This window comes from Phasianus colchicus, chromosome 28, assembly GCF_987193195.1.
Source record: "Phasianus colchicus chromosome 28, bPhaCol1.hap1.1, whole genome shotgun sequence".
Taxonomy (NCBI): Eukaryota; Metazoa; Chordata; class Aves; order Galliformes; family Phasianidae; genus Phasianus; species Phasianus colchicus.
Window position 1 is genome coordinate 4,294,537 of NC_143463.1, and position 16,505 is coordinate 4,311,041.

A 16,505-nucleotide genomic window follows, 5' to 3' on the forward strand; every position below is an offset into this window, starting at 1 on the left:
CTATTTTTTCAACTTAGGATTCCACAGATGGGTTTTCTATTTATGAGTGATTATTTGTCTGTCTCTGCCAGTAGGGAATCTTACTGCTGCACTTGAGGTTGTCATTGAGGTGCATTGGGCACCAATTACTGCTCCGTGGCTGATGCAGAACACAGCTGTGCTGCTCCAATGCATTGCTCTGAGGTTCCTGTGCTGCATTTGTGCCAGCATTTCAGGAGAACCTGCACCTTAAACCTGTTCTTCTTGCAAAGCAAACGTTTGATCTGTGCATGGCTATCGATTTGACTGCTTTTAATTGTGAGCTCCTTGTTGATGAGATTTCTGCTGCATGAACCAGCAGCGTGCTGGAATGCAGGCTGCCCATCTCGGGGAGGAGGTGCTCAGTAAGGGCTGTCATAAGGGTTGGCCCTGAGGCAGGGTTTGCGTTTCTCCAGGTGCATCTCTTTATCCCGCAGCCTTTTGGGCCGTGGCTGAACTTCTGCTCCTGTCGTAACTGTAACGGGGTGGTGGAAACACCCTGCGAGGAGAGGATAAAGAGGATAAATTCCTGCCGTGCGAGGCTTTTGTGAGACCGGTGGAACGGAGAGAAGCACGGAGAACTGTTTACAGAATAATAATAAGGAGTGGATGGTAAGGATGTTGAACGTGGAGGGCTCTGCTGGGTGGTGTTGCCGGGTGCTGATGGCACCTCGTGATGGGCAGCGGGAGCAGCTGTGCCCTGCAGGATGCCATCTGAAATCCCGGTGTTTTTGCTGGCGGTTCTCGCTGTCGCCGTGCCCGCTGTCGGGGCTCATCGTTCAAGAGAGCGATCGCGTCGCTTTCCGTATTAGAAACTCCAGCGTAGCTTCGTTCAACGCCCGTTGCCAGGCCGCTAATGAGTCGCCGCTAATTAGCAGGCACCGGAGCGCCGAGGCTCCTCCCGTGGGCGGCTCCAGGGCCCGGTAACGGCGGGGGGCCGGACCGACCCGCTCTGCGCGGAGCCTGCGCGGTGCCGCCGGGCACGGCGGGGCGATGGGCGAACGGCGCTGAGCGCCATGCGGGGCTCCGAGCCCATGCCCGGCTACGGGCAGCTGCTGCGGCGCGGGTACGGCAGCCTGGCGGCGGCCGCTCGGGGCTGCGCGGACTGCGGCTGGGAGCTGTCGAGGAGGACGTGGGCCGAGAACGCGCACCTGCGCTGGGGAGAAGTGCTGCTGTGCGGGCTGTGCGCGCTGGGTTGGACCGTGCTGCGCCGCGCCGCCGCCCGCCGCGTCTTTCGGGTCAGTACCGCGGGATGCGGGAGGGCTCGTCCTCCTTGCCCGGGGCTGCGGCTCGTTCCGACGCCCTGTCTTGAGGTTAAACCCCGTGGGTTCGTTGCGCCGTGAGCGCCTTTCCCGCTGCGGTTGAATCCTCCTTGCGCAGAGCCGCCGGTCCTCGCCCCGCAGGGCTCCGGCTCCATCTCCATCCCGAGCTCGTCGCGCAGAGAAGCGTGGTGTTCTTCTAGGTGGTTTGTGTGGGAAAAATCGTCCGTCCCCTGGGGCTGCGTGCCGTCAAGGGGGCATTGCGGTCCCACCCCGGGCGGCATCCCGCAGGGCAGAGCGTCACCGGAGGGCTGGGGGTCCCGTGGCGCGGGAGAGCTCTATCCACGCTACGTAACGGGGTCGGGTAGGGGGCTGGGGATTATTTCCTGCAGGTGCTCAAAGGACCGGGCCACGTTTCTCGGCATCAGCTGCGGTTTGCATGAAAAATGTCCTTCCCCGCTTTCCTTCCCTGGCGCGGCGGTGGGGATGGCTGCGTGCTGCAGCGCTGGGCTGACCTTCAGAGCTGGGGATGGGATGCGGGGTGCTTGCACGCAGCTTGCTCAGCCCCCGGGTGGGTTTGCTGACCATCATCCCCCTCCCTGTTAGTGCGGTGCTTTGTAAGGAACAGAATGAACAGGGCTTCCCTGAGAACGAAGAACAGTCCCTTTTATTTTTATTTTATTTTATTTTTTTGCTGTGAAAAGCATCCATGATGAATTGAGCCCTATGCTTCCTTTCTGGTGGCTCAGTCCCAGCAGGAGCAATTTCTTCTTCTCTGCCTTTCCAGAGAGGTGCTGCTGCTCTGCAGTGCCGTTCCTGCAGCCTTGAGAGGATTGGAACAACAGAACTAACGCAGTGTTGGGTCAGGTGGGAGTCCTCAGCTCTCAGCTGTTTTCTCATCTCCCAGGAGCACAGTGACACACAGCCTGGAGCAGTGATGGAGCACAGGGCTCCTCGTGTCTGCATGGCCGGGCGGTTGTGCCCTGGGGAAATCGCTTCCTTCAGAAACTGTTTCATAGATTAAAGAGAGCCACCTTGCATCCTGTAATTAGGCTATCAGGACTTACATTGCTGAGGCCTCCAAAGCAGCTCTGCCTTTGCTTTTCAGAGTTGCTTTTGCTTATCCAGTGGAGCTGGAGCCTGACCTTGTGCAAAGTTCCAGTCCAAGGCCTCTGGAGCCATTGGAAGCTGATGGTTAGGCAAGGTGTCAGTGATAATGGGCTGGCTTTCTGTGCAGGGCTGCTTCCCCTGCAGCCCTGTCTGCCTGGGGCTGCTGCTGGGCACACACAGTGCCTGGGAGCTCTGGGCTGAGCGGGGCTGGAGGTAACGATAGGTCTGCTGTAACAAATGGGATGTGTTCCCTTCGTGCTCCAGTTTCTCCTTGTAAAAGGCTCAGCTTTACAGAGCGAGCAGTAATCAGAGTGTGAAAAAAGCTCTTGGAGCTGTGCAGTCCCCTCCGTGCCCTCGGAGGACGCTTGGCAGCGTGCACCGATGCTCAGGTATTGTTCCCAGGGAGAAGTGGGTCATGTTTGTAATTGCAGAGGAGCAAGGAGGGTTCATCAGAGCCACTTCTTGTGGCTACGCCTGCGTGTGCTGCAGGGGTGAGCGGGTGTGCGATAGCATCAGTTTCCTCCCAGCAGAGGGCTGGAGGGGTGGCAGCAGTGAGAGACAACTGTGTGTGTATTTACCTTTAATTGAAGAACTTGAAGCATTTCTCTGCTTGTTCTGCTGGACTTGCTATGGGGAAAGCTGGAGATTCTGGCTCTCCTCAACAGCCTTTGGCAGATTTTATGGGATGGGTTTGTATTGCGTGCCTCCTGTATGGGCAGTGGGGCACCCAGCAAGAGGCTTCCTCACTTGGGGAAAAGTCAGTGAGAAAGTAAAACCCTCTTGTTTAACACTGGGAGGAAACTTGTCCTGCATTAGGACTGCCTCCCAGTGCAGACTCAGAGCATCCTTCCTCCTTTTGAATACCTTCACGTTCCCTGCAAGAACAGAAATACAGTTATAAAAATGAATGCACTCTGTGTCCGGAGAATGCTACTTTCCTGCGTGCTGCTTATGAATAATAGATCTTGCAGCTTGAATTGTAACTCTGTGTCTGCAGAGGAAGTGACTCTTACCGTGAGACCTTGAAGCCTGAACCATACAGTGCATCTCGCTTTGCTCTGGCTGTGACTGCTCCTCTGTGAGACGAGTGCCTTAAAGCCATGCACCTCTTCCTGTGCTATTTGCATCGCCCTACTTTTCTCGGTGGGAGCAGCAGGGCAGCAGTTTTGTTTCTCACCACATTTAACCTTTGTCACGAAATATCTGACCGTTGGTTTGAAGGAGCAGTAGAGTTTGTGCGTGTGATGGGAGGGGTTTGGTTAGGATTTGAAAGCGTGTGCTTCTCACCCATTGAAACTGCCAGGTCTGTGCATTACAAGTGGTTTTCCCATCATCCTTAGAGCAAAGATGATTTTTGCCTGTTGTCACTTTTTCACGGGGTCCTTGCTTGGTGTGAAAATGGAAAAGATTTGTTTTGGTGTAGGAAAGATCCCAAGTAGCTGAGCAAATGTGGATTACCAGACAGGGAGAGTCCCTGATGGCTGCGTGGAGTGGCTGCAGGCAGACCCTGAGAGTTGGATTAAAAAGCAGTGAGCTGAGCATCCCTGTGTGAGCTGAGCATCCGCAGGGCAGCTGAGCCCAGCAGCACCCAGGCCAAGTGCATTCTGTTCTGAATGAAAGCTTCGGTTCTGCCTCTGAATCTGGTGGCTGTCAGGTACCCCCTGCTGCAACGGCTGCCTTTTCTCTGCTGTGGGTGAATGTTTTCTGTTTTAGGCCCACTAGTCAGCTTGCTGCCTTAGTGGTGTAGTTTGTAGGACGTTGCAGTGCCTTCTGCAAGGAAAGGTATTATTGTGTACATTGGAACATGGCTCAGAAAACAGTTTCTAGGTAAGTGCTGCCATACAGTCTCAGCACTGGTGTGGAAGCTGGACAGCAATGCTCCCTATTCTCCCTTCCAGTGATTTATGTAACTTTTCTCCATTTTACAGTATTGTCAAGGCTTGTTTTTTTCCAAACCCCAGAACAGGGCATGTGAATTGAAGGAAATGACTGCTGTCCCCAAACCCACCACCCAGAGCAGCCCTTGCTGTTGGCTCTTCCTCACCCACCTCCCCGGCTCATCCTGCTGTGCTCTGCTCAGCATTTGAAGCACAAACCGTGGCAGCTCGAGGGGAGAAGCCACAACAATGGGCCTTTTCTTCACCCTGGGAGCGAAGCTGCAGGTCTCAGAGCGGGGGCTGCCCTCCCCGTGCTGCTGTGTCAGCACTCAGGCATGAGAAGGTTATTCAGCCCCCGCAGCACCCTGTTGGCAGCTGGGTTGGGTCTCCAGAGAGGGTGTGCTATTGCTTTTCTCTCCATGGGGGAAATTTGACTGCTTACAGAGGAACAGAGGAAGAAATAATGTCTGCTGGCTTGCTGCAGTTGTCAGTTTTATCACATTTATCTGGAAAGTGTTGTCCAGAGCCCAGCCCAGCTTCCCAGTGCCTTTGCTGAGAAACTGAGGTGCTGAGAGGCTGTAACAAGCTTTGATTCATAACCTCTCACTGCAAACCTGCCAGGTTGCTGGAAGGACTCCTGTCCTGCTGCTGCAGCTGCCTGCAGATTTAAGGGGATGCTCTGCTTTCCTTCAGTGCCCCGGGCTGCAGGAGGGGTGTGAGTGTGTTTGGTCTTTCTGTGAACACGTAGTTTCTGTCACTTCTCCGGCGCTGTGGGCAGCAGCAGTTTCCATTTGGGTTTTCTTTCCCTGCAGCTCCAAGCTGCTCTCAGTGCTCTCACCCACTGCTGTGCTTCTTTCCCAGCCCCCAGGTTGTGCCAGGCAGCGCGGGGGAGCTGGCACAGCCCTCCCACCCTGTTTCCCATTAATTTTACAAGTGAATCAGAAGGTTCTTGTGAAGGTTTGTGTGGGAGTATCGTGGAGGAGGTAGGAAGAGCCGGTCGCCCTTTAAGAGCAGCCCCATTACATCACTTGCCAAGAGCTTTGGGCTCTTTCAGCTGGAGCCAGATCCACTGCTCCAGCAGCAGCACCCGTTGCCCTTAGCAACAGGCATCTCCGTGCTGTTGCCATGGGAACGACAGCTGGGTAGCGGGAGGGCATCTCCTGCCTTGCACATCTCCTACCTCACACGTCACTGCCCTGAGGACAGGTTTGCCAGGTTTGCTGCACTGCTGCAATCTCTGCCAAGGGCCCGAGCCTCCAGAAACGGCTGGCCCAGCAGGATGTGCAATGGGTGATAGCCCTTGTTGTCAGCTCTGCCTGCCTGGGATAGAAATGTAGTAGCCTTCACCTTTTTCAGGTGGGGAACCGAGTGCAGAGATGCAGCTGAGTGACTTGGCTGCTGATTGACAGCACTGCTGCAACAGGGTTGTGGGGTTGAGCCCTATGTCCTAAATCCAGTCCCTAATGAAGAGCACAAGGTCTGCCTTGGCAAAGTATTGAGCTGCCCACACAGCTGAGCTGCTTCTCTGCTCCACTTTAAGGAGATACAAATAATTCATGCTTTCTGGGCTCGGGACTTTCTGTCTCTGCATTATTCATTCACCCTTCAAGCTTCCTTCTCTTTTTCCTGCCGTGGCTCCTGTTGGAAGAGGCTTTGGCAGCAGTGTGTTGTTCTCAGCCACGCTGTGAATGCAGGATGCAGGGGGGAGGCTGGAGCTGCCCCTTTTGGCTGCAGGGGCTGTGGGCAGCTTGGCAGAGCATTGAGGGGCTGCTGCTTCCAGGTCGGAATTTCCCAGCGCTGCTCAAAGCTCAGAACAAAGCACTTTTAGACCGAGAGTGGAGTCCTTTGAAAATCTGACACAGAGAGGGGCTAAAAGCCAGGCGGGCCTCTGCCTGGGGACAGCTGGAGCCTTAATATAGACTTTGAGCATCAAGGAGCCAAGCGCAGGCTGCAGAAAGTGCTGACCTGGGGCAGGGTATGGTTACTTTGCAAGCATTTTGTTTTCATCTCTGGCTTATCTCTCCCAGTGGAGCGCTCCCCCCGCGGCCTCGGGGTGTGTTATCTGTTTCAGGAGGGGCAATTCCTGCTGGACACTGAGTGATGCTCTGCTGCGGCCGGGTGGAGGCTGCTGGGACTGGTAGGGCCCTGTCAGTCTCATGATTAGAAGCAGAGGTGGTGTCTGGTGTTGCTCAGCTGCCACCGAGGGAAAACATCAGTGCTGAGAGCCATAGCTGAGCGAAGGGTTGCGCTCGCTCATCCTGCAGAGCACGCGTGATCTGAGCTGGAGCAGCTCATGCTATCCTTCATTTTACTCCTGGGGAGCTGAGCTGTTTAATGCTGGAGCTTTGCTTTCTGTAATTTCTGAGCAGTCCCTGGCCCCTCGCTCTCTTGCTGTTGCAAAGTGTGAGTATCAAAACTCAGATGTACTCCTCGTCATCCTCGGCGTCGTGGGGAACTTGAAGCGAGAAAGTTTCATTCTTAATAGGGTGAGCGATCCACTGAACTGCTCATCCTCTCCTTCATCACTTTGGCCATATTTGGGGAGGCTTTGCCTCCTGTCTCTGAGTCCTGACCAGCAGGAAGGCTGCTGCAAACCACAGGGGTGAAAAACAAGCCGGCTGTGGGTGAGGGAGCAGGATGAGCAGCCCTTACACGCGCATTACATGCAGAGTTGCTCCCTCCAGTGCTGGCTGTGCAGGAGGGTTCTGTGCCCCACTGGTTGGAAAGCAGCAGCTGTGTTCAGGACTCAGCAAAACCATCACTTCCTCACTTGAAAGGTTCTTTTCTGGGACCTGGCAGCACTGCAAAGTCCAAATGCGTAGGGTGGTATTGTTAGAGCTTCCTCTTCTGGATTTCCTTATGCAGATGGGACTTGATTTGATTACGGTTGTATTGATTCTGTTCTGCAAAAGCAAGCTGTGGTCAGCCCTGCTCCTGGAGCCAGGGTGATGGAGTGATGCCCAGACCCTGGGATGCGTGCTGTACATTTCCTCCTTCTCTGCAAGGCTCTGCTTTTGCAGCTTTCCAACATGGCCAAGGCTGAGTGGATGAATCTCCAACTTTGCATTTTTCCCCGCTTTAGGCTCTTTCTCAGGCCTCCCAGCTCAAGCTGTAAAGAAAGCCAAAATAATGAGCCTCACGTCCTTGGTTTTGTCCTCTCTGGCAGCGCGTGGTGTTGGAGTCCCTCAGAGATTCTGTGAGCTCTGTGCTGGGCTCCTCGGGGTCTCCTTGCTGTGTGCTGACACTTCTCCCTTCTCCTTACAGCCCTTCGGTGAGTGGTGCAAGCTGCAGCCGAAAGATGCTGCCAAGATGCCTGAGAGTGCCTGGAAGCTGCTTTTCTACACGATATCCTGGTCGTATGGCTGCTACCTGCTGTTCTTCACTGACTACCCCTTCTTCTACAACCCACCGTCCGTCTTTTACGGTACAGTAAGAGTCAGGGAGAAGTGGGGGTGGATTAGGATGTTCAGGTTCGTAGGAAAGTGAGTTGAACAAGGGAACTGAAGTTGGTGGGGGAGAAATTCTCAGACCAAGCCTCCACATTAGCTTTTCTGTGATGATTTTAGTACAGAACAGACTGTCTCTGTTACAGAGAGGGTGTCACCTAGTGGCTGTTGCAGACAGCAGGGATACCTTTGGAGGAAAGAGGGGTTGAGGAGTTAGAGAAGGAGGGAAGTAAATCAAGGCTTCTGCCCTGAGTCCCTGAGGGGGAATGGGTCTGATGCCAGAGGAGGAGTCTGGGAGCCAGGATGTCTGGGTCCTTTACCTCGTTTTCATCTGGGAAGTCCTGAGTGGAAGCTGAGCACAGCAAAGTGCTGACCTGGGGCAGCTCTGGCTGCTGCTGGCTCCTCGCTGTTTGCACTCCTGTCTCTGATGCTGACAAAGGCTCTGGGTTCACCCTGGGTGTCTTTCTCCCATTGTAGACTGGAAGAAGGGTATGGATGTGCCCACGGACATCGCTGTCGCCTACCTGTTGCAGTGCAGCTTCTATGGGCACTCCATCTATGCCACTGCCTACATGGACACGTGGCGCAAGGACTCCGTTGTCATGCTGCTCCACCACGTGGTTGCTCTGACCCTTATAGCCTTCTCCTACGCTTTCAGGTGAGGGCCTTGGCTGCCATGCTGTCCCTGTGCTGTACCTGTGCCACCCTTGGCAATGTGCAACAAAGGCTGTGGCTTTTCTGTGCTCCCATGCATCTCGTGATGCACTGGGGGATTCACCCTGGGCCGGCACAGATTCTTCCTACCATTAAGCCTGTACTCCCCCAGCAATCCCAGTGCTCACAAACCATTGCTCAGTGCCAGACCTGCCCTGCAGCACGCTGCCACACTGTGCCTTCCCAGGCCTTGTTCTGCGTTATTCACAGAGCCCATCTGCTTACTGCGCTGGGCAGTGCGTGCTGTGTGCTGTGTCCTCATGTCTCCCTCCCTCCCTGTTCCCCTTTCCTGCAGGTACCACAACGTGGGCATCCTCGTGCTCTTCCTGCACGATATTAATGACGTGCAGCTGGAATTCACTAAGCTCAATGTCTACTTCAAGCACCGGGGGGGTGTCTACCATCGGCTCAACGACATCATCTCCAACATTGGCTGCATCACCTTCAGTGTCAGCTGGTGAGTTTGTCTGCCTGCCAGCCCTGATCCCACTTCCAGCTCTCCTTGCCAGCTTTTGCAGTCCCCCTGGTGCCCCGGGGTACAGCCTGCTGGGTGTGTGTGCATGGGAACCAGTTGTTTCTATAAACTATTTGGGAAGAGGTTCCTGCAGAGCCTGACCCCATGCTGGGCTTGGAATCCTTCTGTAGTCACTTTGCCGTCTGTCACCACAGAAGTGCCTGTGAAATTTTGCTTGCAGCATGACAAATGACCCCAGGGGAGGAGGAGCTGTTCCCGTTTTCCCACTCATTTGGTTTTAGCATTAATAAACAATTTTTGTGGGTTGTTTTTTTTTCTTCTTTTTTTTTTTTTAAGAAGCAAATGGGACGTGGGCTTGTCTCAGATCCCAGCCCTGCTGCTTCTCCTGGGGAAAGGCAGGAGAGAAAGATGTAGAGCAGAGATGAATTACTCACAGGTTGTCACTCCTGGTGCATCCCTTTGTCTCCTTCCTCCCTCTCTGCAGGCTTCTCTGAAAAGGAGAGGTGGCAACAGGAGCGATTGATATGAGGGGGAGGAGAACAAGGAAGGTTTTGAGTGATAAACAAGGGATGCACAGAACTAAGAAAACCTTCCAGCTATACTCCTCTGCTGTCCCCCCATCCAGCTGAGAAAATCTGCGCTGTAGAATTGCCTCTATTCTGAGAAAACCATTTCTCAGCCTGGTGCTGGTGCTCAGCCCCTGGTAATAGCACCCTCACTACTGTACCTGCCCATTCAGGGGGTCTGTGTGAAGTCCTAGAACCGGGCCTTTAAACCCAAATCAGATGCCAGGGGCAGGGACTGCCAGCTGCAGGAGGAGTTGACAAGGGAGGCTGTGCTGGAGGAAGCTGCTCTGGGAATCCCTGGGGGCCATTAATCCCACCCTGCTCCCTCTGCCCTGCAGGTTTTGGTTCCGTCTCTACTGGTTTCCCCTCAAGGTGCTCTATGCCACTTGCTACTCCAGCCTCCAGTCGGTTCCTAATATCCCCTTCTACTTCTTCTTCAATGCTCTGCTCCTTGTCCTCACTCTGATGAACATCTACTGGTTTCTGGTGAGTAGGGGAAGCTCAGCAACCCCTGCACTGCCTTTCCTGCCTGAGCTGCTGCTGTGTAATGCCTGCTGCCTGCCTCTGCAGGGCGGCTGTGGGAGCTGCAGCACGGGGAGGTGTGGGGGTTTGAGTGGGAAGGGAGGAGGGCAGTGCCCAGAGGGCTTCTTGGTGCTGGAACTGAGAATGTTGTCTCTCAGCCCGTGGGATCCATGGGAAGGGATTGCTATAGACTGTCATTGCCCGGGGGCTCCTTGGCACCGCAGCAGGTGGGAATGCGATACAGGCACAGATGCCATGGCATCTCCTGAAGTTCTGGGGGAGGGGTGAAGCTGAACCCTGGGCTGGGCTGGGTGGCAGCTGCACCCATTGTCTGGTGGTGATGAAATCAGTCAGTGGCATTTATAGCAGCATTTCATCCCAGGGCTTTGGCCACCCCTATGGGAGCTGCCTACTGCGGGGCTGAAGGCAGCAGAGGGATGCCCCCTGCAGCAAAAGGGATGGAGTGGGCTGGTGGAACAGCTCTGGGCTGGGGCTCGTGGCTGACGGTGCCTTTCCTCCTGCAGTACATCGTCCTGTTTGTGGCCAAGGTGCTGATGGGGCAGGTGCACGAGGTGAATGACGTGCGTGAGTATGATGTGGAGGACAGCAAGAAAACCACAGCAGCCAAGAAGAAAGAGAGTGGGCTCCAGCTGCCCAGTGCTCTGAAAGAAGGGTGCGTGGGCAGGGGTGGGGACATGGGCAGCACCTCTGGGCTGGGGGAAGGGAAGGATGCAGGGTATGAAAAATAGCTGCAGGGATCAGGAAGAACTTTGTATCTCCACACCTCAGCATTGTGGTGTGTCTGTCCACCTTTGTCCCATGAATCCTCACCTTTCCCTTCCCCTGCTCACCAGGCAGAACTGGCTGTGTGTGTGACACTGCTCCCTGAGCAGCATCTGCTGTTCGTGTGGAGCACAGAGTCAGGTGAGATGCTGGATCCCATAGAGCAGGTCTGACTGACAGGGGAACAGTCTCAAACTGCCTGCATGAGCCTGTTATGGCAGGTCTGACCTCAGCAATGATCTGTGAGAGTAGGGGATGGAGGGTCGGTGCAGAGGCAAAGCTCACTGTCTGCTGTGCTCTCATTCACAGGATGCACCTGAAGAATGGACTCGTGAAAGACAAGAGGTTATAAGAGCGTGGCTGCTGCAGCCTGGCTGGATCTGGGGACTGACCCAGGACCCTACGCTCAATCCCAGCAAATGAAAGGCACAAGAAGAACTTAATCCCCTACGCCCCTTCATCCCCTGCCTGGAGCCGGGGAAGAGATGCCACTGATGGAACAGGCCCCTGCCAGGCCTTGCCTGTGACCAGGCTTCAGCTGATGCTGTGTACTTTCTGTAGCCCGTACATGCTGGTTCAGTTGAGAGGCAGTGGCTTTGCTGGTCCAGGTAGGATTTGGAGCTGGCTTTAGGTCCCCTGGTGCTTCCTCTCTCACTCCATCCCTCAGCTATTCTCAGTCCCCTTGTGATTTCTGCTGTTGTTTGCATTGGCCCCTCCCCATCGTTCTGCCTCAGCAGCACTGAAGGGTCCTCTGATGCAGTGTCAGCTGGGGAGGGGAGCGTCCTCTCCTCCATTAGCACTGCAGTATCGGGCATAGGGAGCCTAAAGCCAGCTCTGCTCCAGGTGCCAGCAGGCAGCAGAGGGGTGAAGCAGTGCACTTCTGGGCCTTGCTGACCTGGAGGGGTCTCTAACTCAGAGATGTCTGTGCTTCTCTGGAGGCTGCAGCATGCAGCACAGTTCTCACGTGCAGGTCTTCCTGGAAACCCAGCCCTGGAGCATTATTCTGGCCCAAGATGAGCCCATGTAAGAGAGATCTCCAGACTCTTGCCCAGCAATGTCTGCTTGCTTGAGCAGAGAGCAGTCAATCTCTGCTGCCTGTGCTGCTTTTCCAGGCAGCACTGACCTGAGCCTGGTGGGAGCTGGGTGCTGGGCTGGGTCACCTCATTGCTGTGAAGCCCTGAAACGGGCTGACCCAGCACAGAGCTCCTCCTGGCCGGAATCAGTAGGCAGTGGGAGGATGCTGGATGCAGCCGTTCCAGGCATCAGAGGTTGGCTAATTTTTTATTTTTTTTTTTTTTACTGTTTGATCTCTTTTATGTTGATTTGACTCACTGCTGCCACGTGAGCCTCAGGGAAAGTTACATGGTAAACTGAAAGCAAAATGTGACTTTGGCGTGATGGAAACTGCCAAGCTGTGGCAGGATGCGTCACCTTGTAATTTCCTAGCAGAGTTTCAGAGGGCTCTATCTGTGTGCTTTAGTTTCTTGGCTTTTGAACTGGATTTGCAGGAAGGAGGAAATGAAGGAAACTGAATCTCAGAGCGTCGGTGTGCTGGGCACTGGCACTGGTTGGGTTGCAGCATTTGCTGTGTGTGTGGCTGGGTGGGGGGACCCTGTGTGGGAAGTGGGTGCTGATTGCTGCCTGTGCACCTGGGCTGCGGGAGGATGGTGTGAGGTGGGAGCTGAAGGGCAGAGTTTGAAGATGCGATGTGCTGGAAGTTAACAGCCTTTGGAGAGAAGTGTTAAACGCTGTGATTGAAGAGCTGATTGGGGAGGAGGCAGTGAGAGAATGCCTGGACTGACCAGTGTCTCCCAAATCTGGGTGGAGTGGCCACCAGATCCACCCTTCTCCAGGGCACAGGGAGCAGCTCAGCACGCTGGCAGCATTGCCACTGCATGGAACTTCTTGTTGGACCTCAGTGGTGTGGAGATGCAGAAGGGGAGGGAGCTCTGAGCTGCTGTTCTGCCACAGCCTCAAAGGGTTAACAGGCCCCGGGGAGCCAGGGGGGACTGTTCACACCCTCTGCCCAATCCTGGGAATCCCAGTGTGCTAATTGAGCGCTAACGAGATCAAAGGCTCCCATCAGGCAATCATCACCCCCTGGCCCTGTCTTCAGTGCAGCTGGCAGTGGGTCCTGTGCACAGCGCTGCTCTTTGTCTGCGGTAGGAAAGCAGGGTGATGTGGTCTCTCCCTGTGCGTGCCAGCTTTGGAGCCGGCCTTGCTTGGGCTCTTCTTACTGTCAGTCTGGGGATGGATTTAAGTTTACAGGAAAGTTTGCTGTTAAAATCCCTGGGTCTGAGCGCGAAGCCCAGCCCCAAAATCCCCATTCCGGTGCCATCCGTGCTCTGGAGGATCTTCCAGAAGAGAAAGAGCCCTCCTGCAACAAACAGAGACCCGGTGGATGGTTGTAGGGTGGAGGAGTTTAACGTCCCTGGGAACATCATCCGCGTCTTCGCTGACCAAGGTACAGAAATGCTGCCGTTCGAGTCCTGCCTTTTGAAAGCCCCTCTGTGGTCTGTGCTGGGAATGGCTGGGGGAGGACAGGGCAGCAGCCAGAAATGATTTCTGAGAGCAGTCCTGGCTGCGTGTGGTCTGATCTGTGAGCGTGTTGTAGGTAATGATGTTAGAGTTCAGGCTCGCAGATTCCGGTGGAGGCAGATGCTCAGCAGTCCTGCTGGGTCCCGTCCCCCTTCTCCTTTTGGTCCTCCTGCCTCGGGCTGCTCGTACAGCACAGCTGGCCCTGAGCATGGGGCTTCTCTGAGCCGTTCCATTCCATGGGAGTTGCTGTGTCAACACCGTCTGCATCTCAAGGCACGATTAGGTTCTGTTGAGCTCGGGTTTCCAGTGGAAATCTAGGGCTGGCTTTCACAGGCAGCTTGTCAGTTCAGTTTGCTGCTATCCGTCCTGCTTTCCCTCCAGTCCCCTAACAACGCCCCTGTCCTGGGGGAGATGCTGACAGTTTTCTGCAGGCTGTGCTGTGGGGCCATCAGCATCCCATGGCCCTGTCGTCTTGATCCAGCAGCTGTGGATGTGTTGAGCTGCCTGTCTCTGCCCTGCCTGAATTCCTCCTGCTGTGCAGCCGGGAGCTTGATTGAGCACTGGGAGGCTGATCCTGCTCGACATAAGGGGGTTCAGACACCACCACCTCTTATTTCTTCTTCTCCATCAGGCCACTTCATTCATAGCACGCAGCCCCATCCGCTGCTGTGTCTGCAGAAGCGTCTGTACTTTAACCTCTCTGTGCTGGAGGAGGACGAGCGCCTGACGATGGCTCAGCTGGAGATCAAGTTCAGCCACAATTTGTACCACAGCCCCGGCCGGGGGGGGGGCTTTGAGCTGAGGCTGTACCGCAGCTGCCAGGTGCCGCTGAGGGGGACGCCGTCCCTGGAGCGAGGCCGCAAGCTGCTGGTGGAGCAGTCCTTCGCCCGCCTGCACCGCTCTCTGCTCTTCAACCTGAGCGATGTGGCAAAGGACTGGACGACGCACAGCAGGAACCTGGGCTTGATCCTGGAGATCGCGGTGAGCGGAGATGGAGCCTCAGGGCTGCCGAGCCTCTGCGCGGGCATCGACTCGTTCCTGGATACCTCTCTCCTGGTGGTGACCCTCAGCCAGCAGCAGTGCGGGGCATCCAGGAGGAGGAGGAGCGCTTACAGCGTCCCGCTCACACCGAGCAACCTCTGCAAGCCCCGGCGCCTTTACATCAGCTTTAGTGACGTTGGCTGGGAGAACTGGATCATCGCCCCGCAGGGCTACATGGCCAACTACTGCCTGGGCGAGTGCCCCTTCCCCCTGACAGCTGAGCTCAACAGCACCAACCACGCCATCCTGCAGACCATGGTGCACTCGCTGGACCCCGAGGGGACGCCCCAGCCCTGCTGCGTGCCGGTCAGGCTCTCCCCCATCTCCATCCTCTACTACGACAACAGTGACAACGTGGTGCTGAGGCACTACGAGGACATGGTGGTGGATGAGTGTGGCTGCAGATAGAGGAGTGGATGTGGGTATGGGCCGTGGGGGGCACGGAATGATTGATGGAATAAATCCAAGTGTGATAAATGCCCTCTGTGCTGGTGCTTAGGGAGTTTCCCGTTGGGGCAGGGACTGGCAGAGCTCCCCTCTGTGCTGCCTTCATGTGCAGCCAGGGAGGAGGCCTGCATGACGGGATGGTGACAGAGCTGGTGTAGTGGTAGTGCTGTGCTGGGTGCTCTATCAGAGCCTGCAGGTGGTTACGGGGTTATGATCAGGTCTGACCCTGGGTGCTGCTCAGCCATCCAGTGTGGATGGCAGAGACACCAGGCTGGGAATCCCGGCCCCCTCGTGTGCCTGGCAGAGCAGCTGCTGCTGCTGGGCTTTGTTGTTTTTGCAGCTTATGCGATGCAAAACGAAATGACCCTTTTGGTGAAGTGATGCTGGCAGGTTCAGCTGCAGCAGCTCTGGTCCAACTGCAAGAAGAGGTATGGTGTCGTGACGCTGAGCTGGGTCGCGACTGAATCTCTTCCCTGGGGCAGTGGAGGCTGTAGTGCTTCTGCTTCACTCCTGAGCTGGATGGTGGTGTACTTGGAGCTGAGTTATCTCTAGCATTGCTTTTGCTCATCCCCAATGTACCTGTTGTAGAGGGTTTGTCTGCATCAGCTTCTATGGAGCAGCACCACGGGAGAGGAGGCTGAGGAAGGGCAGCATGCAGGAGGGGCACGCAGTGCTCTGTGCAGCAGTCAGTGGCATTTTGATCCCTCCCTGAGCTCCCTCTGCTGCAGCACAGTGCTAATTAACCTCGCTGAGTGAAGCAATGAGCGCAGCTGGAGCCACATGGCACTGTGCATCAGCAGCTTTGCACAGCAGTATTACAACCCTTGTAATTCAGGCACCACATGAATAATGTGGATATGCATTTTGGGGTTATTTTGGATTTATTTGGCTTGTTGTTGTTTAGTTTTTTGAGGACTTGTGGACAGAGCTGCAGCTCTTGGCTGTGGTCCTCAGGCTGTTGCAGCAGTGTGGCCGTTGCTCTTGCAGTGTTTGATGCCCTGAACAGAAGCCCCCAGAGCAGTGCTGTGTGCTGCCCTTCCAGCAGAGGCTTTCCTGGCACCGCTGCAGCTTTGCTGTTTTTTGGGGTTGGGGGGAACAGACAAGAAATCTGAGTTAACTTGAATTTTTTTTTTTTTTGAGCCTGACAACATAGCCTGGACTATTACTATTTTTACTTTTTTTTTGTACCTGTGTTGTATTTTGTCTCCAAGATGTGATGAAGTATTGCCAAGTGCAGCTGGGCCTTCTTCCTCCAAGGAAGCACTAAGGGTTTAAACCACTGCCAGAGCTGCAGAGGAACGTCTTCCTGCAGCACTGTCCTGCTGCCATGCCTGAACTATGCAGCAGAAGGCTGAGTAGTTTGAGAACAGCCCTTAGCTTGGTAGGACTCACCTTGAGCTTCCCCACATCCAGCAGTAACCCCTAACATAGTGCAGAGAAAGCAGGTTTTAAGAGCTTTGAGTGGGGCATAACCCAGCAGGAACTCTTTCTTTCCAAATTAAAATGGGAGGGATTCACAAACCACTCCTTTCCTTTTGGTACTTGGCTACAGCAGACTGAGGGATGCAGAGCTGTTATTGGAGCCGGGCTGAGCACCCACCCAGGATCTGCATTTGCTTCCCCCCGTCCGCTCTGCTTGCCCCACACTTTTGTACCAGTCTGTGTTTAAAGGAAGTAATAAACTTGAAGTTTCTACAATCATACTAAGT

The 16,505-nt window shown here is 55.0% G+C and overlaps 2 protein-coding genes across 3 annotated transcripts; both read left to right on the forward strand.

Moving 5' to 3' along the window:
• Positions 1-967: 967 nt before the first annotated feature.
• On the forward strand, positions 968-11,354 carry CERS1 (ceramide synthase 1). The gene is made up of 7 exons (XM_031604077.2): positions 968-1,256; positions 7,529-7,688; positions 8,188-8,368; positions 8,720-8,881; positions 9,804-9,951; positions 10,512-10,660; positions 11,080-11,354. The coding sequence occupies exons 1-7, from the start codon at positions 1,035-1,037 to the stop codon at positions 11,120-11,122; spliced, it is 1,065 nt and encodes a 354-aa protein (XP_031459937.2). The 5' UTR covers positions 968-1,034; the 3' UTR covers positions 11,123-11,354.
• On the forward strand, positions 11,247-16,499 carry GDF1 (growth differentiation factor 1). 2 transcript variants are annotated; one of them, XM_090125978.1, is made up of 2 exons: positions 11,247-11,378; positions 13,940-16,499. In XM_090125978.1, exons 1-2 carry the CDS (start codon positions 11,312-11,314, stop codon positions 14,755-14,757), a joined length of 885 nt encoding a protein of 294 aa, XP_089982104.1. In that variant the 5' UTR covers positions 11,247-11,311; the 3' UTR covers positions 14,758-16,499. The 2 variants fall into 2 exon arrangements, with proteins under 2 accessions (XP_089982104.1, XP_031459936.2); XM_031604076.2 differs by lacking the exon at positions 11,247-11,378 and adding an exon at positions 11,491-13,234.
• The last annotated feature ends 6 nt before the right edge of the window (positions 16,500-16,505 follow it).